Below are 26,686 nucleotides of genomic sequence, written 5' to 3' on the forward strand. Positions count from 1 at the left end.
GAGTTTTATTTCCTGAAGTGAATTGAAATTTAGAGATCTTTGGTTGGATTTTAAGTATAAATTTCTTTATACCATGCACTAAAGACAAATTCTTCTAAATTTATGAATATTTTAATGGATATTAACTTGGCACTATCTGGTTCAAGTGCCAAAATCTTTGATTTGAAATTCTGAAATTCAGAAAAAGTTTTAAAAAATTAAACTTAAGTCCCGGGCCGGTTGACTCAGCAGTAGAGCATCAGCCTGGCGTGTGGATATCCTAGAATCAATTCCCGGTCAGGGCACACAGGAGAAGCAACCATCTGCTTCTCTACCCTTCCCCCTATCCTTTCTCTCACTCTGTCTTTCCCTCCCCCTCCCGCAGCCATGTCTGGGTTGGAGCAAGTTGGCCCCGGGCACTGAGGGTGACTCCCTGCCTTGCCTCAGGCACTGAAATGGCTCAGTTGCTGAGCAATGACCCCAGATGGGCAGAGCATTGCTCCATAGGGGATTTGTCAGGTGGGTCCTGATAGAGATACGTGTGAGAATCTGTCTCTCTGCCTCCCTGCTTCTCACTTAAGAAAATAAAAAAAAATACACTTAAATTTTTTTAATTTATTAATTTTTGAGAAAGAAGAAGAAGAGAGAGAGAGAAATAGAAATATTGATTTGTTGTTTCACTTATTTATGCATTCATTGATTGACTCTCTTATGTGTCCTGACTGGGGATTGAACCCACAGCCTTGATGTACCAAGACAATACTCTAACCAATTGAGCTAACCAACCAGGGCAAAAAATAAACTTTTTTATAATGTATTTTCTACCTGCACATAGTCTTACCTGAAATGATGTGAGACTTTATTGTTTTCATTTAATCTGACAAATTTAAATATAAATATCTCTTGCTAAAGAAATATTAATGTGCTTGATTATGAGTTATTGTTCCAGACTCCATGTGTACTATATTTTGTTGTTAAATGCTTAAAAATTCTAATTCTTTGTCCTAAGGTTTACAGATAAGGAATTAAATGACTTTGCGATTTTCAAATCACTTAAAGGGGTTGGGGGAGGAGGGAAAAGAGAAATAAATTACATAGTGTATGGTATTTCAAAGTATAGCTTTGCAACGATGTATATAATGCACATTTCCAGACTAAATTAGGAGGCTCCTTTTGCATCTGAGTCAAGTCTGAACCTAAGGCTCAATTGCAGAACTTTTTGCATCCTGGCTCCGTTAGGGCATCACTGGCTCTCCTCGTCAGCACTGACGGAACCCATAGAGGGCTCGCAGCATGGTTAGTGTGAGCTGGTGCTCCTCATACTCTGTCGAATTGGTGATAAAAACAATCTGACCCCAGACTGTTCTTTTGCTTATAATTAGATTATGCTAGTTATGCTTATTGGGACATATTCAAAAGTATGTTGATGTCTCCTGGGGAGCATCAACAATTTATACAGCTGTCTGTGATGTTACTGTGATATATTGGGTTTTTGTAAATTATTTGGGATTACACATTGGAACATGTTAAGAGCATTTTTTCCAGTGCCTAAACAGCCCTTAATTAGTATATTTATATTTTATAATATCAAAAACATATCTATATCATAAATTTTAAAGTCAATATAAATTAATATTGTTATATTCTTAATATGTATATAATATATTATCTCATTAGAGCAGTGATCAGTTTGAGTCTTAACACAGAATCCTGCAAATTTTAGTAGTCTGGTTACCCTGGTTAAAAATTCTTTGTCTTGAGTATGTTTTGATTATTTTTTTCCACTCAGAATACTTACATTTTTGTAGGCCAATAATGCCATTTTCTGTGGTTAAACCTAAATCTTTTATCCAGAGGAATGTTATTTCAGGTTTCTAAGGTAAACTCATTTGGAGTGTCCAGTTGGCATTTAATATTTTTTTCATAAATCCTTTACCCAGAATGTTTTTCTTTATGGCAGAAATTAAATCATATTGATTTAATTTTTATTACATTAGAGATAAAATTTAATTAGTTGAAAAGAACTTTTTAAAAGATAATTTAGAGCTTAGAAAACAAAGATTTATTTTACCTATTTGAGCGAAAGCAAAGATTAAGAAAAGGTCCAGATTCTGTGTGCCTTAAAATTGCTTTCCACTTCCAGCATAGAGCCTGTACTTATCTCTTTTGTCAGAATAGCTCGACAAGATGTTAGTGCATGGTTTATGTGACATCTACCAAACACTGTGTTTTATTTATTTTTACTAAAGCAATAAATGTACATAGTTTAAAAAGCCAAACAGTGTGGGCGGGCTTTCAGGAGGGAAGAAGAATCCTCTGCCCATCCTTCCCCACTCCCACGCCCACTCCTCAGAGGCCGCCACTTTCCGCTCTTTGACTAAGGTTTTCACCTCCCGGTTTTTAAATAATGTTCCTATACTACCACATCTTGATTTTTAAACTTTATCTCTTATCTCTAGAGATTTAGAAGTTTAGGATTTAGATTTCCTCTGCTCTTCCCCCCCCCCCCCATTTTTTTTTTTTTTTTTTTTATCAGAATCTTGATTAAAACACTATGGAAACCTTGCAGTATTTTTCTCTATATAAATAAGCATTACTCATTTATGGGCATAGTAGTACACTGTGACGATATTTTCTTTATTTTCTCTGAAATTAATAATTGCATGATTTCATCCATTTGCTTTATTTTCTGTGTATCCATGTATCCTTAGAGTATTCTAAAAAATATACTGCTACCCTGCTACTGCATAACAGATAGTAGTTATTATGTCTCATGAACTGGTATTAATTTTACATTTAAGCCACTTAATTTCAGAATAATCCTATGAGATAGGTATCTTTGTCACCACTTACCACTTTTGCAAGTGGACTCACCTTAAGCCATTTACTTAAGGTGACAGCTCATAAGCGGTGATTCTGGTATTTGAATCTAAATATCTCAGTTCCAGAGAATGTAATTCCTTACCCATACATTATACTACTTTACAGGATAAATGCCAAAGTACCTTACAAGAATTTTTTCCAATTATGTCTCAAGATTTTCACATTCTTGAGGGCAGAGACCATATCCTATTTATATTTATGTAAACATTAACTCTCAATAAGCTAGAGGACATCTGTTACTGTTTTTTCTTATATCACATCCTTTGTCCTAGAGAATCCTTTGGCCCTATGAATTAGCCTTCTTGGGATTTCCCTTTCCTGTTCTGGAAATTGCTTTTGTCTCTCTTTTGAGTTGGATTCTTTTTTTTTTTTTAACCTGAGATCAAACTTCCTATTTCTTGGTTTACGCCTTTGTTTTAATGGAGACACTTTCTCAGTAATAAAGGATTGTGGGATGAAGTTTTTTGAGACAAATATTGATTGAATACTTTCACAATATTTGAAACCTAGAAAACAAATGAATGACTTATAATTTACTAGTCGGCCAGGAGAACTAAAACCCAAGCTGGCAATAGGAGGCGGCTCATAAGCAACTTTCTTGCATATCACAGCTTCCTAGAAGAACTAGGAATTAGAGGCACCACTGAGAAGGGAGAAGAAAGTAGAAGATTAGGTGAAAGTCTTAGATTTTCAATAATAGGATTAGTTCAAATTATAAGATTCAGATATGCCCTCATATTCCCTTCACTCCTACCCCACTCAGCTGGTATTGTTCATTATAACTTTTGAAAGCATAGAGTTATATGTGCACTGAGCTCCACCATCAAGTGCAAGTGTATTTGTAAGAAGCTTAAACTGGCTCCGAGGACACAAGTAAATTGGATGAACATGTGGCTCACACAGTCACAATACAGTACATACTTATGGCTCATGGGAAGCTTTCTCTACCTAGGTGACCAGGGAAGAAGAAAATATTCAATCCAGTTTATAAGTGATAACTAGGTGACATGCTAGCACTTGCTGCCCTTGGACTACTTTATTATTTTTTCTTTTGATTTTAATTTATTGTGTTAACATGGATTCAAGTGTCCCACTCAATATAACTCCCTCACCCCCACCCCCTTGTCCCCCATTACACCCCCTTTGCCCTCCTCCCCTTGACTCCCTCCCCCTTTCCCTCTGATCTACTTTAACTTTGTAGCTTTTCAAAGAGGGAAAATTCAAGTAGCATATCTATTTATTTCCTTTATAGGAAAAGTTAATCTATTTTTAACTATATCCTAGGAAAGACACATACACACAAACCCTTCTGAAATTTGCCTGTGTAACTGTTAATATCTTTACATTCATTGAATTTAAATTATTCTTAATACTTTATCTTTGTTCATAAATATATGTATATATATCATTAAAATATTATCTAGTTTACCCATGAATTTGATTTCACCTTGAATAATTGTTTATTTTCTTTGGAATATTTTTTGATATAACCAACTTGCTTCATAAGTGAAGTAAGCAGCAGAATATTTTTTCATAATTTTAGAAAATTTGGTTCAGGGCTAACAATAATTTACAATTTGTTGCTTATAAGCCTAATATGTAAACTTTAAGATGTGTTTTTATCTAATCATTTTTCTAGATCAGTGTAGATATCACATCTGTGCACTTCTGTTTACTTTGTAAACTTAACCTTAATATATAGTATGGTTAGGCTAAAGAAGTACAATTGCCTTACTCAAGTGGCTTTTCCTTCCATGTTTACTTTAACTGCTAGCTTATAAAAACATGCTGGTATAATTAGTGAGTCATTAAGATCTGTTTATTAGATGATTACATAATTTAGTGGTAAATGTCATTAGCTGTTATCTAGTCTTGCAAGAATCTTTATGCATTATCAGTAAAGTATACATTCTTTTATTAGAATTCTGAATTTTTTTTGTTTGTTAAATACACATTAATGCTTCTTGGCATAATTATGTACCTTTTTTCATTACCTACCCTGATATAGTGCTAAAATTTTTAAATTAAATATTAAAAATAGAAATATTGCATAAAATATAAACACACAGCTTAACAGATTTTTGTAAAATAAATGTCCACATCATCCTACTCAAGTCCACGAGAACTAGCCTAGTGCATGTTTGATCATGATTGCCGCCCTTGTCCCCAGTGCTAACTACAATTTTGACTTCTATGGTATTTACTTGATATTGTTATGGTTTATGTTAGATTCAAGGAGTACTGACATGCTGGGGCTGCCAAGAGTGTACAAGGTCCCTGTGACGCTGAGAACAAAGAGTTCAGCAACATCCTGCATTGAGTCAGAGACCCTTATCAGAAGTTTATGTTTGAAATTCTCCACTGAGTAATACCCCTCCCCTGTAACTGCGCACGACCTCCCTAGCCAATGACTAACAGCCACATCAGCTTCTGTATGATGCTTGCTCATCCTAGACAGCCACCCTATAAAAAGGAGCCATTTTAGAAGCTCGGGGCTGCAGTCCCTGCTCAGGTTTGGGGGGCTGCAGTGCTCTAGTCTCTTCGGAGGCGTGGGTTGCCTGCAGTCCCTGCGCAGTTTGTTGGCTGCGCAGGTTTGGGGGGCTGCAGTGCTCCAGTCTCTTCGGAGGCGTGGGTTGCCTGCAGTCCCTGTGCAGGTTTGGGGGGCTGCAGTGTTCCCCTGCATGGGTTGCCTGCAGTCCCTGTGCAGGTTTGGGGGGCTGCAGTCCCTGCGCAGTTTGTTGGCTGCGCAGGTTTGGTTGGCTGCAGTGCTCCAGTCTCTTTGGAGGCGTGGGTTGCCTGCAGTCCCTGTGCAGGTTTGGGGGGCTGCAGTGTTCCCCTGTGTGGGTTACCTGCATCCCCTGCGCAGGTTTGGGGGGCTGCAGTGCTCCCTTGCATGGGTTGCCTGCAGTCCCTGTGCAGGTCTGCAATAAAACTTATAAAATTTACTTTGCGTCTGCTGTAGTCTATCTCCTGGGATGTAATAGTTTACTTTATATTCTATCTAGTTATATATTCCTAAACAATATATTTTAATTTTGCTGTTATTTGTATTTTATATTATTGGTTCCGTTGACTATATATCCTGTCATGTTTGACCTTTTCTGTATAGCCTTATGATTAGTAAGATTAATGTTGCATGCTTTTCAATTAATTTATTCTTTTTTTAGTGTTTATTTATTTTTATTATTATTAAATGAGAGGTGAGGAGGCAGAAATAGACTCCTGCAAATGCCCTGACCAGGATCCACCCAGCTAGCCCACTAGGAGGTGATGCTATGCCCATCTGGGTGCTGCTCTGATGGTCATCATCTGAGCTATTTTAGTGCCTGTGGCAAGGCCATGGAGCCATCTTCAGCGCCGGGGCTAACTTGCTTAAACCATTCGAGCCATGGTTGCAGAAGGGGAAGGCGGGGGAAAGGTGGAGGGGTGAAGAAGCAGATGGTTGCTTCTCCTATGTGTCCTGACTGGGATGCTAACCCAGCACTTCCACTCGCCAGGCTGACACTCCACCACTGAGCCAGCTGGCTAGGGACAGTTAATTTATTTTCATTGCTGTATAATATTCCATGGTTTGAATATGTCATGTTTTCTTTATGTATTATGCTGGACGTTTGAGTGACTTCCAGTTTTGAATATTATAAGCAACTCTGCTACACATAGAATATTAGCTACGTATTCCTTGCATACATACATATATAATTTCTTAGCATGTTACAAAAATTTTAATATGCAAAGGGCTGTTTCTGAACTTCCTATTCTGTTCAATTGGACTTTGTTTATCCTCATGCAAATATCACATCATTCTAATTAATGTAGCTTTGTAATAATTTATAATAACTGATGGAGCAATTCTATCTATCCCACTTAATTATTTTTCAAAAATATCTTGGGTACTTTTAGTCCTTTTTATCCTTCCATATTAATTTTAAAATCACCTTGTCACACAAACTAGCCCACTGGGATTTTAATTATCATTGGAGTGAATCTATAGAACAATAGTGAGTGAATTGACATCTTTATAATACTGAGTTTTACCATCTGTAAAAAATGATATATGTCTCTATTTAATTTGTATTGTCATAAAAATGTTTTGTTTTTTTTCCCCATGCATAGAGGTCCTAGATTTCTTTTGTGAGTTTAGTATTTGTAGCCTTACATGACATTCCCTAGTAAGTGGTAGCATTACCCATGGTTAACAGCATGGATTCTGGAACCATATTTTCAGAGTTATCCTAAGTAACAGTCTTACCTCTCCATTCCTTTATTTCCTTGTAGTAACTGTACTTCCTTACAGAGTTATTGTAAGACTAAATATGTTATACATCTCCCAAATTTAGAACTTAGTAAGTACCTCATAACTAGAGATAAATGTGTATGAGATTGTATAGGTTTGCAAATTATTCATTCATTTGTTATTTTTTAAAAAGTAATTTTAGCCTGACCAGGCAGTGGCGCAGTGGATAGAACAACAGAATGGGACTTAGAAGACCCAGGTTCGACCCCAAGGTCGCCAGCTTGAGCATGGGCTCATTTGGTTTGTGTGCAGGCTCACCAGCTTGAGTGTGGGGTCACTGACTTGAGCATGTGATTGTAGACATAACCCCACGGTCGCTGGCTTGAGCCTAAAGGTTGCTGTCTTGAGTAAGGGGTCACTCCCTCTGCTGTAGCCCCCCAGTCAAGGCATATATGTGAAAGCAGTTGATGAACAACTAAGGTGTCGCAATGAATAATTGATGCTTCTTATCTCTCCCCTTCTGCTTGTTTGTCCCTGTATGTCCCACTTTCTGGCTCTCTCTCTGGCTCTGACAAAAAAAAAAAAATTATTTTAGGTTGGTAGTGAAGGTATTTTGTTGAGCTCTCTAAAAACCTTAAAATTTTTATTAAATTATTGCATGATATACATTTAAATTCATAGCTGATTTGGAAAAGAATGCATATCTTTATAATATTTAGTATTCTAATCCTGATAGGGACTATCTTTCTATGGAACTTTTTTGTATTCTTTAGTGATATATTGTAACTTGCATTATATAGGTCTTGTGCATTTCTTACTGTTATCTTTTATCTATTTTTGCTATTGTTAATATGATATATTTTCCCATGGTAATGTTTTATTTGGTTATTACTAGTATAAGTAAATTATTTTTTGTTACATAATTGTCAGGTTCCTAGTTGTTTTCCCCATTTTAACCAAACTGCAAGCACATATACTTTTTGTTGCTGAGATATAAACTTTGGAGATTGTATTCTTTTTATATTGGTATGTAAGAAATTACCACAGACTTTGTGGTTTAAAATGACATACATTTATTATGTATTTCAGTTTCTGTCTAAGTACAACTTAGCTGGGTCCATCCACTGTTCATAGTCTCACAAGGCTAAATCAAAGTGTCAGCTGTGGCTGTGCTTGCATTTGAAGCTTAGTTAGGGAACTGTCTGTTTCCAAACTCACACAGATTGTTGGCATTATTTCCCCCTGGCTCTAGGACTAAGGGTCTTATTTTCTTGCTGCCTAAAGGCTAGAAGTCAGTTGAAGGCTGCCCTCAACTCCTAGAGGTCATCTGTTGTCCTTGTCATGTGTTTTTTCTTAACATGGCTGCTTGCTTCTTCAAAGCTAGCAGAAGGGAAAGACTCCAGCAGGAAGGGCATAGAGTTTTATGTAATGTAATCATATGCTCACATCCGTCCTTTCACCTGTAACTTACTGTGGTTAGAGGAAAGTCACAATTACTGCCTACATTGAAGAGAACAGAATCTCACAAGGGCACGAGCACCAGGAGCACGGAGATCCTGGGAAACCGTAAGATTTTGCCACACAGCCATTCTTTAAATTAACAAGTCCTCTACTGACAACATATGGTTTTAAGGCACTACTTTACCTAAATGATAGCCATAGCTTTAAAAAAATAGTGTCTATACCTCTATTTCTGCCTAATATCAGCCTATTCTGTACGCAGCAGCCAGAGAGAAACTATCAAAACACAAATCATATCATCTCAATTCTATATTCAATTTTGTTGTCACCGGTCCTCAAGTGTAAAAAGGTAAAAAACCACTGCTTAAAACAGTGGTCAATATTTAGTAGTTACTCAATATTGCTTAATATTAAGTAAATTGAAGTTTATATCATGGACAGAGTGGTTACTAAATAGTTTCATCATCTTTTAGTAAGGACTATTATTATCTCCTTTCAGATAACGTGCTTCTATTTTATTTCTCATCTTCTTTTCATTGGCTTAAACTTTTTGAACACTGTTAGATAATAATGGACGAGTTTGCCTTCCTTATGACCTTCACAAGAAAGCTTTTCCTGTTTATGCTTTTAGCTCTTGCCTTGAGATAGATTTGTTTTGTAAATCAAATTAAAGAAGTAACCTTTCTTTAATTTACTTAGAAGTTTTTGGAGGCCAAGGAGTAGAGAATCTTAAATCAAGTAGCTTTTAAGCATCTGGTCAGATAATTATATGGTTCTTTTCTATTACATATTGATGTCATGAATTACATTAGGAGATGTTTTCATGTCAAACTCTCCTTTTCTTCCTGGAATTAACTATACTTGTTCACCGTATGCTATTCTTTTAATTTACTGCTGGATCAAATTTGCTAAGCTTTACATTATCCCTAGTACTTGTAAAATCTTAAAAGTCTTACATCATTTGTTAAACTTTCTGTTTACTCATTCTGTAGGGAGGAAAATTTGACTCAGGCATTTATTTGCTTTCAGAGTTGCTCCAGTTTGGCTTGTATCATCTGATTGTCCATCTAGATCTCATAGAATCCTTCTTTCAAATCATGAATTAGAGGACACTGAGATCATTTTCATTACCTGTTCACTGAGGTGGTAGCCAAAGGGAAGAGGAAAGGTCACTAGGTTCTCCCTAAACCTTCAGGTTGAAGAGAAGTTAGTGTGTCATGTTCCCAGTTAGCTGTAACTTTTCTGTAAGCCTAAATTTTGTGTGTTTATTTTGTCCCTTTTTGAGCTGTCCCCACTGACCTAACCATGGTGATTGTCAGTTTTATTAATAATTATTTCTATAGCCTATAACCAGTAAGTAATTATTAACTTATTTGTGACTCCCTGTTCCATCTTGTTCCTTTTGCAACTAAGAACCATAGTAGGGCCAGGATCCTCCTGCTGCTGTGCTATGTTCCATTTCCACTGTTGCAAAAGAGGATCAGATTTTTCATCTGCATATACTCCCAGGATTGGCTAGTTTCAGGTTCATTTTTCTTGGCAAGAGTATGTCCTAGATCAGTGGTATTCAAGCTGGTCCCTACCACCCACTAGTAGGCGTTCCAGCTTTCATGGTGGGCGGTAGCGGAGCAACCAAAGTATAAATAAAAAGATAGATTTAACTATAGTAAGTTGTTTTATAAAGATTTATTCTGCCAAACAGCGAAAATCCGACATAAAGTACTTGGTAAGTAATTATTATTATATGCTTTAACTTGCTGTAACTCTGCTTTATAAATTTTATAAAGTAAAGTTACTTCCCTACTTGATAAATCACCATTACTGTGGAACCGGTGGGCGGTTAGAAAATTTTACTACTAACAGAGATACAAAAGTGGGCAGTAGGTATACCCACTGTCCTACCCCTGTCCTAGATGGTATAGTGTTTGTCCTCTTGAGTCATGTGATTTCTACTTGTCTCTCTTTTTGTGATGTTAAGATGGATCACTGTGTTGAGGTGTTCTCAGTTTACCTAAAAATTATACAGTAAGCCTTTGACATTTCACCTGGATTGGTAGCAAAATGATTCCATCATTTCTTTTGTAATTAATTGCTGAAAAAAAAAGTGGTGGCATTTTGCAGTTTTTCTAATTTTGCTGATATCCCTTAAATAATTTTTAAGTTAATTAGTAGTTGAGAAAAAAAAAAAGAAAACAACTTATTCTATTTCTAGGTTTAACCCACTATTTCTAGGCTTAATTTCTTTGTAACTTGATAAAATTACCATGGTCTTTAAATAATAGTTTCATAAGAAAAAGTTTTGAAGTCAATTACTATTCAAATTGATTAAAATATATCTGAAATAACTATCTGATCTTTCTTAAAATTTCTATTTTTTTTGTGCAGATATTCAGAACACCAAGAAAGTATCTACACTTTTAAGATATGTTTTATATAACTTACTTTGTACTGTTTCTCTTTATGTAGGTTATTAAGTGTGATATGCTGTGATCTAAACACTCTTCTTCTATTGGAAGCTCAGTATCAAGTATCTGAAATATTACTAAATGCTCAAGAAGAAAATACCTTAGAGACCACTGAGAGCCACAGGTAAAATAAAAGGGAAATAAAAGCCTTTTAAGACATGATAATAACTACAGTTTTTTTTTTTTACAATGCTCTATTAAGACAGTAATTTCCTATATAGTTTTTTAATGTTTCTTCACTGTCAGAATTCAACAGATTTAAATAACAAAGTAAAAAAACTATTAAAGTATAAATGTCACAATTAAAAAGATTGTAATAGATGTTTTGGAGAGAGTTTGCAGAGTACTACTTTGTAAGTTTTGTTTAGCTTAGTTTTTTGTTTGGTTTTTGTGAATTAGTTAAGCACTAACCTTTTTAATGATTCCATGAAGTTGTATCACCTTTAAATTCAGTCTTCATATGTAAGATGACCCATGAGACAAAATGCTTGATTTTGTACCCCTTGTAGAGGAACGTTTTTCTCCATTCTCTTAATTTTGTTAGTTCATAGTCATAAATTCTGAGTATTGCAAAATGAGGTATGATCATATCTTGATAATTTTTTCTATCAATATATCACATGTGCCATTGCCTCAGTTTGGCTGACATTTATTGAATGCATATTCAGTAGCTGGCATTGTTTTTGTATCTGTAATTTTCAAAAAAGTGTACCTCTATCCTAGTTAGATCTTGGGAAATTATAGAAGACCAGGCATATTACTGGGTACTCTGGGTTTGATATAGACGGATAGTATTGACAGCTGTAGGAAGTGAGAGGCTGCTTAAAAGCAAGGTTCAGATTTTGAATTTAAGGCACTAGATCTAGAACTTAAGGGAGGCTTGATTAAAAAGGTGATAAAATCATTATAAAAATAATACATATCTAATTTTCATTTCTTTAAATGCAGTAATATTTGTCAAGGAAATATTCTTTTATTAACCTCATTCTTTGCATTATATCAAATATATCTGTATCAATTCTTTGCTTTCTATCAATGAAAGCTATAAGATAAAGAGTGAATTTAGCTCTTTATAAATGATGCACTGGTAATTTTAGGGATATAGTCAAATAAGAGCAATGGCTTGCATGCAAGGATACTTATTGTGAAATGGTCATAACAGCACAAAACCATTTTTTTTAAATGTCCTTGCCTTGCAAGAAGTTTAAATGTCTGGGATACATTTGTTCAGTGGTATACTATACATATGCTAGAACTGAGCAGCTATATAGGTTTTGATAAAGAATTATCTCCCAGGTAAAAGTTAAGTAAAAAAAGAAAGGCACAGACATTGTGTACAGTGGTATCATTTGAATAAACATGGAGAAATGTTTGAATACATACATAAATACATATTTCTTTTGCATGGATTCTTTCTCCAAGAAAGAAACTTGTAAGAATTGTTAACACTACAGGAGTTAGAGGGGAATCTAAGAGACTGGAAGGAAATATACTTCTCACATATATCTTTTATAGTTTTTGAATTTTAGTGCAATTGCATGTTTTAGTTACTTAATAGCATTCATAAATAAAAAAATGTTTGATGGATGCCTCTAAGAGTCAAAAATGACAACTTAATATTCCCTGGAACCTGACAAAAATAACTGAATGCATATAAAACTAAGGAGTGTTCCATTATCAATTTAGAGAGAAGTAAAGAGGGATGGAAAATGGTGATGGAAAATGATTTGTCTTTGGGTGATAAGCACACATCTCAATCAACAGATCAAATGATATAGAAATATTCACCTGAAATCTATGAACTTTTATTGATCAATGTCACCCCATTAAATTTAATTTCTAAATAAAAAAGATTAATGTTCCAGATTTATTTTGTTGTTGTTGTTGTTTATTGATTTTTAGAGGGGGGTGGAGGAGGAATGTGAAGCATCAACTTCTAGTAGTTGTTTCTTTTATGTGCCTTGACTTGGCAAGCCTGGGGTTTAGAACCCGTGACCTCAGCATTCCAGGTTGACACCTTATCCATTGTGCCACCATAGATCAGGCTGGACTTAATTTATAAAAGTAAAAAAACATATTGCTAGATACAATGAAATGGTGTCAAAACAAAACAATTCTTTGACTTCTAGTTTAAATATGGTAGTGGAAATGGACATTTCCCCTTTCTCATCCTAGAACTAACTCCAGAGATTGAGTGGGGGTGGGTAGCATATCATCAAAATTTTTAGCCACAAATGAGTTGAAAGGTAGTCAAAGGCAGTCAAAATATTGCAGATACTACTAGGGGAGAGAAAGGATATCATGACTGCAATTAATTTGAAAAATAGGAAAATACAATTCTAAAAAAAAAAGGAAATATACAATCTATGGCAAAAGTAGGTTTACATTTGTTCATATGGAAAATAATACTATAATTAATAAGGAATACAAGAATAAATTGTGTTTTGTGTACTCACAACTTTAAATCTACTTTTGCCCCACCTATATTTCTTAGTAAAATCAACAAGTAATATATTTTCCAGACTTGTCTACAGAAATTTGTCAGCCTTATTTTTAAATCTTTTTATTTATAGCCTGACCATGCACTGACACAGTGAATAGAGTGTTGGCCTGGGACTCTGAAGACCCAGGTTCGAAACCCCGAGGTTGCCAGATTGAGTGCGGGCTCATCCAGATTGAGCACAGTCTCACCAGTTTGAGTGTGGGATACTAGACATGACCCCATCGTCCCTGGCTTGAGCTAGGGGTTACTGGCTTGGCTAGAGGCCTCCTTCCTTCACCTGATCAAGGCACATATGAGAAAGCAATTAATGAGAAAGTAAAGTGCCACAACTACAAGTTGATACTTCTCATCTCTCTCCCTTCCTGTCTGTCTGTTCCTGTCCATCTCCTTCCCTTGTTTGAAAAAAAACAAGGATGAAAGGAGGTAGATTGAGCAAGGGGGAGAAAAACATCAGTTTGTTGTTCCACTTATTTATGTATTCATTGGTTGATTCTTGTATGTGCCCTGATCAGGGATTGAATCTACAAACTTAGCATATTGGGACAAACTCTAACCAACTGACCTACTTAGCCGGAGCCTGTCTGCCATTTTGTTTACATTCCAGTGACTTGATTTTAACACTAAAATATATTCAATTAGATAACAAAATTGATATGTTTATTTTTCAGGGATTTTATAATTGATGCCTTATCAGTAGAGAGAAATCATGTTCTTGTTAGAGTAAATCTTACTGGTGGGCCAATGGAACGAATTTTGCCTTCTAGGACACTAGAGAAGGTGAGTGGGGTAAGAGGTGAAGGAAATGTGTTTTTCTGACATATTTTGAAGCAAGCTAACTAACTTGGGTGACAGCAAACAACTATCTAATGTCTGTATCACAGAGGTGAACTTTTATTACTAGAAAACTTTAGGATGAAAGCAAACACTTTCAAACCAAAATACTATTCTTCTTGGCAAGGGATCATAAAGTACTAGTTTGTTTTGCAGAGTAGGGTATTATTTTGTTAAAAAGCTTTTGTCTTCCTTGTGTGTCTTTGAATTTTTTAGTTTTGATGTCTTTCTTGAAATTTTATGACACTAATATTTATTAGAAATCTTTATTATTTTGCTTAATAATTGGCAATATTGTGTACTGCTCCTTCCATCAATATTAATATTTTGGCTTTCTCTTGAAGGGTTTATTTTTTATTGTTAAGTCCATTTTGCTTTGATTTTCACTCTGCAACAGATGAGCTAGAAATGATTTTACAAGAGAAACATTTTGTGAGCAACATACGAAATACAAGTTTCTTTTGAAGACCATAATATTCCTTTCATACACACACACATATACTAAAGCCATCAGTATCAGTCCTACTTGCTAGAGCAAGTTACCAGTGTGTCTTCATTGCTTATTTATGTTGTTTCTATTTTGATTTAGTTATTATTCATTGGAGCATTAAATTGTAATGTCAAATATCTTTTGGTTAGTTAGGCTACAACTCTATAGAGTTTTTATTAGACAAAGCCAATTTTAATAAATGATATTTCAGAAAGCTTTAAAATTTAGTATTATTTTAAACTGCTATCTAAACTGATCTGTCTTGCTTCATTTTTAGGGTGATGATCCATACCCTTGGCCAATGTTTTCATCATATCCCTTACCAAATTGCTATTGGTCAGAAGTTACAAGAAATGCTGATCTAAAACAAGGTAAAATATTTGCTATCAAATGTCATTTTATTGTAGTGCTTTTGTTATAATTTGAAAAAGAAAGTGTTGAGAAGGGAGAGTGACACTTTTTATTCTGCTTATGAATATGGATACATTTATGCCTATTTCTTTGTCATTTTTGGTATATAAATGTCCTGGGTTCGATTTCCAGTTAAGGCACACAGGAGACGCATCCATCTGCTTCCCTACCTCTCCCCATCTTGCTTTTTTCTTCACTCCTGAAGCCATGCATGGCTCGATTGGAAAAAGTTGGTCCCGGATGCTGAGGATGGCTCCATTGCCTCTGCCTCAGTTGCTAAGAAGAGCTCAGTTGCTGAGCGGCAGAGCAACACTCTAGATGGGCAAAGCATTGCCCCCTAGTGGGCTTTCTGGCTGCATCCCTGTCGGTGTACATGCAGGAGTCTGTCTCTGCCTCCCCTCCTCTCACTGAAAGAAAAAAGTAATTAATGATTTTTTATTAATTCTAGGTATATAGAACTTTTTCAACAAAGTAATATTTTTAATATCTGTGTGCTTTATATATCCTGTGTGCTAAATACTTGAAATATAAATATACAATTTATATAATGTAATAAAATAAAAATTCAGCAACCACTTTAGAGGAGTTCATGAATTTTTAGGGAATACATTCAAGTAATAAGAGAATTGGATGGTAAAACATTGTGATAGGAACTAAAGAGACAGTAAGAAAATTGTGCTAAAGCAAGACGTGAGATGTAAATATATGTTTTCTGGTTAATATTGATAGAAGAGAATTTTTAACAAAAGAAATGACATGGAGGCTAAAAGGAGCATTTTCAGAGAAATATGAACAGGTCAAGGATGACTGAGATTTGCAATGTGAGGGTACAGATCCCCAGAGATAAGACTAGCCAGGTAAGCTCAGTTCAGTCATAAGGTTAGTGTAGCTCAAGTTCAGATGTTTAGACTTAGTTTTAGTCTAGAGAATTCTAAGATAAAATATAAAGATATATGAACAAACTATTTGTTAAGGCGAGAAGTTTAATCTTATATCAACACGAATTCTTTTATAATGCCATCAAATTTTCATTGGAAAGAAATAACAGAATTGATTTCACATAGAATGGTTGTTGAAAAATAAGAATTTTTTCTATTTGTGAGGCTTTATATGCCATTTCCTTTTTCCTATATTTACCTGCTATAAAACAATCAATAGAGGTCATCAGCTAATATACATTATTTATATTTCTATTCAGTGTTTGAGATATATATCTGACAGTTGCATAGAAACCAAAATTCAATTTTTTCTATCTACTTGAGGTTAGGGAAAGAGAAAGAGCATGAGGGAGCTTTTAAAGTTTTTAATATTTGTCTTTATAATTCATTTTACAAATTTAGCCTTTGTGTTTTCCTTTTGTGTGATCTAATCTATTGCTTTCAGAGATGTGGGAGTGATATTAAGTATTTTTTAAGAGACTCTTGAGAAAGTATCATTTGGACTCTTTCTCCCTGACTCATATCTTTCAGTGTACACAAACTGTTCTCATTGTGTTACTTTCATGTTTCTCAAGCTAATTTTTGATCTTTTTAATCAGTCATTATAAAATATTCCCTATTTTTTTTTTTTTTTTCATTTTTCCGAAGCTGGAAACGGGGAGGCAGTCAGACAGACTCCTGCATGTGCCCAACCGGGATCCACTCGGCATGCCCACCAGGGGGCAATGCTTTGCCCCTCTGGAGCATCGCTCTGTTGCATCCAGAGCCATTCTAGTACCTGAGTCAGAGGCCACAGAGCCATCCCCAGCGCCCGGGCCATCTTTGCTCCAATGGAGCCTCGCTGCAGGAGGGGAAGAGAGAGACAGAGAGGAAGGAGAGGGGGAGGGGTGGAGAAGCAAATGGGCGCTTCTCCTGTGTGCCCTGGCCAGGAATCGAACCCAGGGCTCCTGCACACCAGGCCGACGCTCTACCGCTGAGCCAACCGGCCAGGACCCCTAATTTTTGTGAGCAGTATATTTTGTTATGTTTTAGGTTTCATCGTTTATTCTTCCACTCGCTCCTTTATTTAACATGTTTCTCGGGTGCTGATTACCAGGGGCTTCACTAGGCATTGGAGATAAGATGATGGATAAGATGTAGTCCATTCTCAGTGCCTCAGTTCTTTTCCTGATCTCTTTTTCTTGTTATGATATAACATTGTGATTTTTGTTGTTTCTCTTAGAAACAAATATTTATCAGGGTTTTTTTTCTTCTTTTTTTTCTAAGTGAGAAGAGGGGAGATAGAGAGACAGACTCCCATATGTGCCCTGCCAGGACCCACCCGGCAAACCCCATCTGGGACTGATGCTATGCCCATCTGGGGCCATGCTGGCAACTAAGCTATATACGGTGTGTCTGTAAAGTCATGGTGCACTTTTGACTGGTCACAGGAAAGCAACAAAAGACAATAGAAATGTTGATATCTGCACCAATTAAAAGGAAAACCCTCCCAGTTTCTGTAGGATGATGTGGCAGCATGTGCACATGCGCAGATGATGACGCAACATTGTGTATAGAGCGGAGCAGCCCACAGCCATGCCAGTCGAGATGTGGACGGTATAGAGGAAAGTTCAGTGTATTCTGTGGCTCGCTAAATTCGAATCCGTGACCAAAGTGCAACTTGAATATCGGCACGTTTATAATGAAGTGCCATCACATAGGAGTAACATTACTCGGTGGGGTAAGCAGTTGAAGGAAACCGGCAGTTTGGTGGAGAAACCCCGTTCTGGTAGGCCATCAGTCAGTGATGAGTCTGTAGAGGCTATACGTGATAGCTACCTAAGGAGCCCTAAAAAATCTGTGCGTGAGCCCACATCGAACTGCACTGAATAGGTATGAAACTGGGAGAGTTTCCCTTTTATTTGGTGCAGATTTTACATTTCTATCGTCTTTTGTTGCTTTCCTGTGACCGGTCAAAAGTGCATCATGACTTTACGGACACACTGTACTTAGCACCTGAGGTGGAGGCTCCTCGGAGCCATCCTCAGTGCCCGGGGCCTATGTGTTTGAACCAATAAACTATGGCTATGGGAGGAGAAATGAGTAAGAGAGAGACAGAGAGAAGAGGGAGGGCGAGGAGTGGAGAAGCAGATAGTTGCTTTTCCTGTGTGCCCTGACTGGGAATTGAACCTGGGACATCCACACACCAGGCTGACACTCTAGAACTGAGCCAACCAGCCAGGGCCTCAGTTGTTGTTTTTTTAAACAACAAATTCATGATCAGTTTTATTGAGTGACTGCCACATTTGATAATTTATTTTTTCAAAACAGTTTTGTAATAAAAATTGCCTTATTTTAAATTGAACAAGCCAGAAGAAATAAAAAAGTAAGACTAAATGGAGACTTCCCTGAGTAGAAAAAATGTGTCATCAATTCCTGGAAATCAGCACTCAGGTATTAGTGTAATTTTACTCCCTGCTCTACTCTTGTAAGTGATTTAGAAGAGTGTAGTAATAGCTTTTCTGTCTAGTGTAGAATATAACCGCAGACTGGTTATTAACCTCAGTGGGCCCGTAATGCTGCCAGGCAACCATATGGTGTGCCCCAGGTCCATTTACTGTCCTGGAGGACTGTTTTCACATCTTTTCATCAGATGATAACTTTGCTATTTTACTGATGAAAAAGAAACAATCACAAAAAAGTTTCCGTGTGCTCCTGATACACATGAAGTCACTTAGCTGACTTTGTGCCAATTTTGTTTTAATTTTTTTTTTTTTTTTTACAGAGACAGAGAGTGAGTCAGAGAGAGGAATATACAGGGACAGACAGACAGGAACGGAGAGAGATGAGAAGCATCAATCATCAGTTTTTTGTTGTGACACTCTAGTTCATTGATTGCTTTCTCATATGTGCTCTGACCACGGGCCCTCAGCAGACCGAGTAACCCCTTGCTCAAGTCAGTGACCTTGGGTCCAAGCTGGTGAATTTGCTCAAACCAGATGAGCCCGCGCTCAAGCTGGTGACCTCGGGGTCTCGAACCTGGGTCCTCTGCATCCCAGTCCGACGCTCTATCCACTGTGCCACCACCCGGTCAGGCCAATTTTGTTTTATTACTATTTATGAACTGCCTATGTTACTTAACCAAGCCAGCTGCTCCTTTTGTGCATTACTTCTTTTTTCTCAAAGATATTACTTCTAACAGGTCTTTCTTTATCGTATTGTTATCATCATTATTTTATTTTACTTTACTTACTTTATTTTATTTTATTTTAATTATTTTTTTAAGGCTCCAGGGAGAATTTCCACTGTGGCTTTGCCATAAGCCAACAAAAATGCAATTAATTCTTCCAGATTTAAAGTATTTTCTTTTGAACCCATTCCCCTGTCACTTAAAATCCTGTTTATGTTCTTTTACTGTAGAATTCCTTGAAAGAATTGTCCAATCTAGGTATTACAGTTATTCTCTTTCCATTCTGTCTGGAAGCTGCTTGAAAACTGATCAGGGTCTCACCCACACCATTCCACCATGATTAAGTCCACTGGTCGGATCTCAGCCCTCGTCTTCCTGGACCTGGCATTACCACTGCACAGTTTCGATCTTTCCGTTGGCTTGTGCTTTTCCTCCTGCACTTTTGCAAATTCTTCTGTCTCCTTTGTTGGATCTTTCACCTCTCTCCAGTCTCTACACTGTGGAGTACCCCAGGCCTCAGTTTTCAGTTGTCTTTTTTTTCTAGCTGTACTCAATCTTAGGAGGATCTTATCCAGTCTTATGACTAAAATATTGTCTACTGTGCTGATGTCTCTCACATTTATATTTTTAACCCTTATCTTTATCTTGAATCTGATATTCATATCTAACTGTCTACTAGGTACCTCTGCTAGGAAGATTAAGAAGCTTATCAAAGTTAAGTCTGAGCCTGACTGGGCGATTGTGCAGTGGTTAGAGCATCGTACTGGGATATGGAGGACCCAGGTTCGAGACCCCGAGGTAGCCAGCTTGAGCGCGGGCTCATCTGGTTTGAGCAAAGCTCACCAGCTTGAGCCCAAGGTCACTTGCTCGATCGAGCAAGGGGTCACTCACTCTGCTCCCCCCTTCCCATCAAGGCACATATGAGAAAGCAATCAATGAACAACTAAGGAGCTGCAATGAAGAATTGATGCTTCTCATCTCTCTCCCTTCCTGTCTGTCCCTCTCTCTGACTTTCTCTGTCTCTGTCACAAAGTAAATAAATAAAATTTAAAATCAATAAATTAAAAACAAAATTAATTTAAAAAACCTTGAGTCTGAGATAAACTTCTGATACACTCTTCACATCTATCCCTTTGGGATTCTTGTTCATTTAAGAAATGGCAACTTTGTGTTCCAGATTCTTCTTCTTTTTTTAATTTTTATTAATTTTAATGGGGTGACATTGATCAATCAGGGTTGTTCCAGATTCTTTAGACAATATACCTGAAGGAATTCTTAGACTCTTCTCTGCCTTCAGACTCTACATCTAATTTGTCAGCATGTGCTCTTGACTCTACTTACCTGAAACAAACCACTTTCACCCATCCACTACCTCGTCATCTCACACCTGCAGTAGTGCAATAACCTTCTTAGCATTCAGTGTGTTCTCAACACCGCAGCCAGTTTAATGCTGTTCAAGTGTGCGTTGAATCATATTACTCTTCTAATTGAACCCTCCAATGACTTCCCTGTAATTTACAAGGTCTAACACATTTGTGACTTTCTTTCTGACATACATTCTGTTTTAGTTTCATTTCAAGGCTGTTTAATTTTCTATTTTTTCACCATATTAGACAGCAACTTCTATTGTCTTTCTCTTTGTCCCTAAAACATGTGTTTAGGTAAGACAATTTTTCTAAATTTAACAACAGAACCTAATAATTCCTCCTAATAATTGTGGTCCTGTGTTGACTATGATTCCTATTAAGCAGGAGAGAATAATCTAGGCACTGATGGATAGCCCAGGAGGCACCTCAGGAAGAGATTTTACAGTTACATTTTGGATCAAATATGAATAAAATATTTGTCATTCTTATATTGCTGATGTGTCACTGATCCTATACTCATAGTAGGATGACAGAAAATGAGAGGGGCCATCAGAACCATGTCTGGCTTTTCATTGTACCTGAGAGAATACAATGATGATGTCTCTGTGAACTCAATGAGGAAAATGGAGCCAAATGCATTTCTAACAGGTATAAAGCTAATTTGGAAGTAATGTCTCTGGTTAAATACAAGGCAGTAAATTAAACATTGTGTACTTTAAAAAAATACTACCTGTAAGCTAGTAGCATTATAAGACACAAATTGCTGTTTGAAAGGCAAGTGTTCCACATACGTTTCATTTTGGTTTTTTGATTTTGAAGTTATGACTCATTTATTCTGATAGGTATTATTTTAGTTGTCATTTACACTGTAAAATTTCGTGATATCATTTTATTGTTGTGGAAAACAAATCACTTCAGTTGTGTACACATAGTGACATCTTTCTCATTTGTCTCCCAGCTTCTCGATTTATCCTCCTTGCTACAGTTCATATTTCCTCATCTATTAAATTGCCTCCTGTTATCTCATTGGCATTGGCATTAGCTATTAGATGATTTATTTTCATTTGTAAATAAGAATCTTGAGATATCACCTGGTTTGTTATTTTTTTTGTGTCCAGTTTTAGGGTCACCACATTAAAATGTAAAAGCCCTTTAAGCCTTGGCTGGCTGGCTCAGAGGTAGAGCATCGGCCTGGCATGTGGAAGTCCTGGATTCAATTCCCGGCCAGGGCACACAGGAGAAGCACCCATCTACTTCTCCATCCTTCCCCCTCACCTTTCTCTCTGTCTCTCTCTTCCCCTCCCACAGTCAAGGCTACATTGGAGCAAAGTTATCCCAGGCACTGAGGATGGCTCCATGGCTTCTGCCTCAAGCGCTAGAATGGCCCTGGTTGCAACAGAGCAACACCCAGACAGGCAGAGCATTGCCTCCTGGTGGGCATGCCGGGTGGATTCCGGTTGGGCACATGCAGGAGTCTGTCTCTCTGCCTCCCGCTTCTCACTTCAGAAAAATTAAAAAAAAAAGAAAGTAAAAGCCCTTTGAAAGCTAATGATGAATATTTTCTGTGTGTGTGTGTACATTTATATATACATGTAAATATATGTGTAAGTATAATATGTATAGATGTACATATGTATGTGTACATTTATATATACATGTAAATATATGTGTAAGTATACATATGTATAGATGTACATATATGTACCTATATGTAACATATGTGAGTATTTTAAAATCATATACATATATAGTCAGATATAAATTATCCTACACACATGAAAATTTCTTTCATGTGGTAGAAATAACTTGACAAGAGTATCATCTCTCTGTTACCTGAGAGTTTAGATAAATAAGAAATGTGTTAGTGCAGTAACTTATTGTTACCTGTGCAGTTGATAAGAAAGAGGCAAGGGGAACGGAGAAAGCAGGGTTGTACAATGGGTAGAAACAGGTCATGGTGGCATGTGAGGATGTGTTAAAGTGAATTGTTGGAGATGGACTATAATGCTTTTCCTATAAAACAGGCAGATTGTGAGAAGCATTCTGTTTTGTTTTGTTTTTGAGTTCCTTAGTTAAAATTAGATCTCCTAGGAGATGTTATACCCCTAATAGGCCAGTTTGCTCTAACACATTCTATTTTGTGTGTTCTGGATGGGGATTTCTTTCCCTAAGGAGGAAGGGAAATCCATTACTCCCATACTGAGAAATAAAAATGACTTGAGAGCTTGGATAGTATACTCTGGTTATTGTGACATATGTTAATAGCATGAGTGAGACATTTGTTCATTTTACTTCCCTTTTTTGCCATGCAACATTTATTTTATTTATTACCTTTATAATGTTTATGCAGGCTAAATTATAAAATAATCTGCAATTTAGCTTACACTTCTATCTATATACTTTATTGCAGAGATCCCTGGATATTTGCTGGGGATTGGTTTCAGGACCCCCATGGATACCAAAATTGGCAGATGCTCAAGCCTGTTAGTCGGCCTGCCATATCTGTGAGTTCCACACATGCAGATATGGAAGGTCAAATGTACTGTGGAATTTCTATCTTATCAAGAAACCATTTGGTTTTATATTTACTCAGCTGGAGCTGCTATCAAAGTGGAACATAGTAGAGAGTGTATGTTTTTGTCATTGTCTGTATGTTTCTACATCTCATAATAGGCCAACACAATAGAAGAAGCATAGCACTAACTCACAGGGTCACTGGTGTCCAGTCTACTCAGTATAGATTGCCTTTCTTTATCTTAGAAATTCAAATGGCTACTGATTGAAAACCTCAACCACATTAGTAACGCTTTTTTTTTTTTTTTCAGGGACAGAGAGTGAGTCAGAGAGAGGGATAGATAGAGACAGACAGGAATGGAGAGAGATGAGAAGCATCAATAATCAGTTTTTCATTGCGACACCTTAGTTGTTCATTGATTGCTTTCTCATATGTGCCTTGACTGCGGGCCTTCAGCCGACCGAGTAACCCCTTGCTCGAGCCAACGACCTTGGGTCCAAGCTGGTGAGCTTTTTGCTCAAGCCAGATGAGCCCGCCCTCAAGCTGGCCACCTTGGGGTCTTGAATCTGGGTCCTTCCGCGTCCCAGTCCGACGCTCTATCCACTGCACCACCACCTGGTCAGGCCACATTAGTAACTCTTAATGCAAGTGAATGTCTCAGTATTCCTAGGAATGTACAGTAGTCACTCTTTTACTCATAATATATCCCTCCAGAGGCCCTTCTTGAAAGTTTACCTCCTTAGGGATTTCTAAAAAGTAAACAGAGTGACAGCCAGTGTGAGCCACCTATGTAAACAAATGCATTACTTTTCCATTGTTTCATCCCCCTTGCCATTTATTTTATCTCATGTCCTTTTTCTTTCTATAGTATTTATCCCATATATTCTGTATCAACCATGTGGGTATTAAAAACATTTTTTTAAAAACAGCTTTATTGAGATATTTTTAGTATATTCACAGATAATATGCAGCCATCACCCCGGACAATATTAGAACATTTCATCACCTCATAAAGAAACCCAGTACCCTCTTTCCCCCCTTTCTTCACCCAGCCCTAAGCAACCCTGAATCTACCTTTGGTCTCAAGCGATTTTTCTAGTCTGGACTTTCATATGAAGATGAAGGCAATAATATAGCATGTGGTACTCTGTAACTAGCTTAGTTTCCTTGGCATAAGGTTTTAAAGGTCCATCCATGTTGTAACATGTATAAGTAATTCTTTCCTTTTTATGGTTAAATAATATTTCATTGTATAACTATAACAATTTATACATTTGTCTGCTGATGGGCACTTGGATTGTTTCCACCTTTTGGCTGTTATAAATAGTACTGCTATAAACAGTCCTATACAAGTTTCTGCATGCACTGATCTTTTCATTTATCCAGAGTATATGCCTAGAAGTAGAATAAATGAATTATATGGTAATTCTATGTTTAATAGTTAGAGGAACTGCTTCATTCGAATATTTAGAATATTTTCTAAAATATTCACACCACCCTTTTACATAACCACCAACAGGGTGTGAAGGTTCTGCTTTCTCTGCTTCATCATAGTTTGTTGTGATCTGACTGTTGACCCTAGCCATCCTACTGGATGTGAAATGTTGTCTCATTGTAGTTTTGATTTGCATTTTCTCAATTACTAATAATGTTGAGCATCTTTTCATGTCATTATTGGCTATTTGTATGTCTTCCTTAGTGAAAGGGCTATTCAGATCCTTTGTCAATTGTTTAATTGGGTTATTTGTCTTTTAATTATTGAATTGTAAGAGTTCTTTATACAGTCTAGATATTTCTCTTATTAGCTATATAATTTGCAAACTTCTTTCACATCTTGAAATACATTAAATTTATGCCTCTGAGCCTTTGCTCTTGATGGGCCCTATTCCAGGAGTACCGATTTCTGCTCTCGTATAGATAGTCCCTTCTAAACCTTTTCAGCTTAGCCGGAATGTTGACCCCTTCAGAGAAGTTATCTCCACCTCATCTAAAATGTACTGCTTTCCTTGCTTATCACTTCTGGCCCCTTGTTTATTTCTGTAACAGCACTTATACCATACTCTGAGCATATATATTTGTTCACTGTCTGCTGGCTTAGAATGTAACTTCCATGAGTCAGAGATGCTGTCTGCTTCAGATAGTAGGTAGTGGCAAATATTTATTGAATGAACAAATGAATTAATATCGGTTTTTTTTCTACCTTTATATTTCTCACCATCAAACGCTATCTTCTAAGTCTTTGTCCATGGACATTGGGAATTTCTTCAAGGCTAATCTGATATAAGTTTAGAAATATTTACTCACACCTGGAAAAATTTCTGATCTGACTCATTCTTTAGAGCTTGAATGACTCCAGTTAGAAAACTCCTTGAGCTCAACTTCTGGAGATATCATTCATGAAATAGACACTTTCATTATAGTTATTTTGTCATTTGCAAAGTGATACTTTATGTTTTTATAGCACATAAAAAGTATGCATTGGTGGCATTAGATCTTATTTTCTCACAATAGCAAAAATAACCCCAAAAATGTACAGCCTTTATTCTATGAATACTTTAAATTTAATCTTTTATAGCTTTAGTATCTTCACTGATTTCTCTACTGTATTTCTACTTATCTGATAGGAAATTGATTTTCTGCCTAGTAAACATTCTCTTTCAAATACTATATAAAAGAATAAGTTTCATGGTCATTCCCTTTAATAGAATCATTCCCTTTAATAGAATGCACCAAATAATATTAAAATCTTTACAGTTAGATTGTTTAGATATTTTTAATTGTATATTTTTAGTTAACATTACTCCTATATGAGAAAACATCATTTTAAAGTTTATAATATGTGAAATATAGATATGTTGGTATAGTTTATTTTTCTTTTTTGCTTCGACATGAATAGTTTTTCTGTGTATAAATTGAATGAGAAAAGGAGGATGTCATAGAAAACTGAAGCAAAATCCAGTTAGAACTCGCTTTTCACAGTTTGTAAATTTTCAGTTCTGAATGATTTCAGTATTAAGAATGTGTTTAATCATTAGAGTTCTCTGTGTTGATCAAGTGTCTCTGAGGACCATATTATGTTCTTAGGAGAGGACCATGTATCTAAGTCACTCTATTAAATATATACTGTTTGCATAAATTTGATACTTTATAGAAAAAATCACAAGTGAAAATGCAAACCATTGGCAATGTTTAGGTATTAATATTTGGGGAGTGGAAATGGCTTTTTGATAAGTATTATATATATAAGCTTATTTTACACATTTTATAGTTGCAGGCTACTGTTTAAAAAAGAGTTAATCATTTCAATGATTTTGGTCAATAAGGAAACAAATGTTAATAAAGTTTCTAAATTAAAGAGGAGACCGAAGAACAAGATTATCATATTCCCTGTCTCTGGAGTTGTGCATCATTTAGTGAATGAACAATAAAGTTCATGGGAT

The 26,686-nt window shown here is 36.4% G+C and overlaps 1 protein-coding gene across 4 annotated transcripts in view; it reads left to right on the top strand.

The window, feature by feature from the left end:
* TBC1D32 (TBC1 domain family member 32) overlaps window positions 1-26,686 on the top strand; it is a 233,294-nt gene that overhangs the window by 115,519 nt on the left and 91,089 nt on the right. For all 4 annotated transcript variants that reach the window (XM_066373353.1, XM_066373356.1, XM_066373355.1 and 1 more), the window contains 3 exons: window positions 11,024-11,146; window positions 14,194-14,302; window positions 15,124-15,217. In XM_066373353.1, coding sequence (XP_066229450.1) covers window positions 11,024-11,146; window positions 14,194-14,302; window positions 15,124-15,217 — 326 coding nt within the window. The remainder of the gene's footprint in view (window positions 1-11,023; window positions 11,147-14,193; window positions 14,303-15,123; window positions 15,218-26,686) is intronic.

The sequence above is a fragment of the Saccopteryx leptura genome, chromosome 3, assembly GCF_036850995.1.
Source record: "Saccopteryx leptura isolate mSacLep1 chromosome 3, mSacLep1_pri_phased_curated, whole genome shotgun sequence".
Classification (NCBI taxonomy): Eukaryota; Metazoa; Chordata; class Mammalia; order Chiroptera; family Emballonuridae; genus Saccopteryx; species Saccopteryx leptura.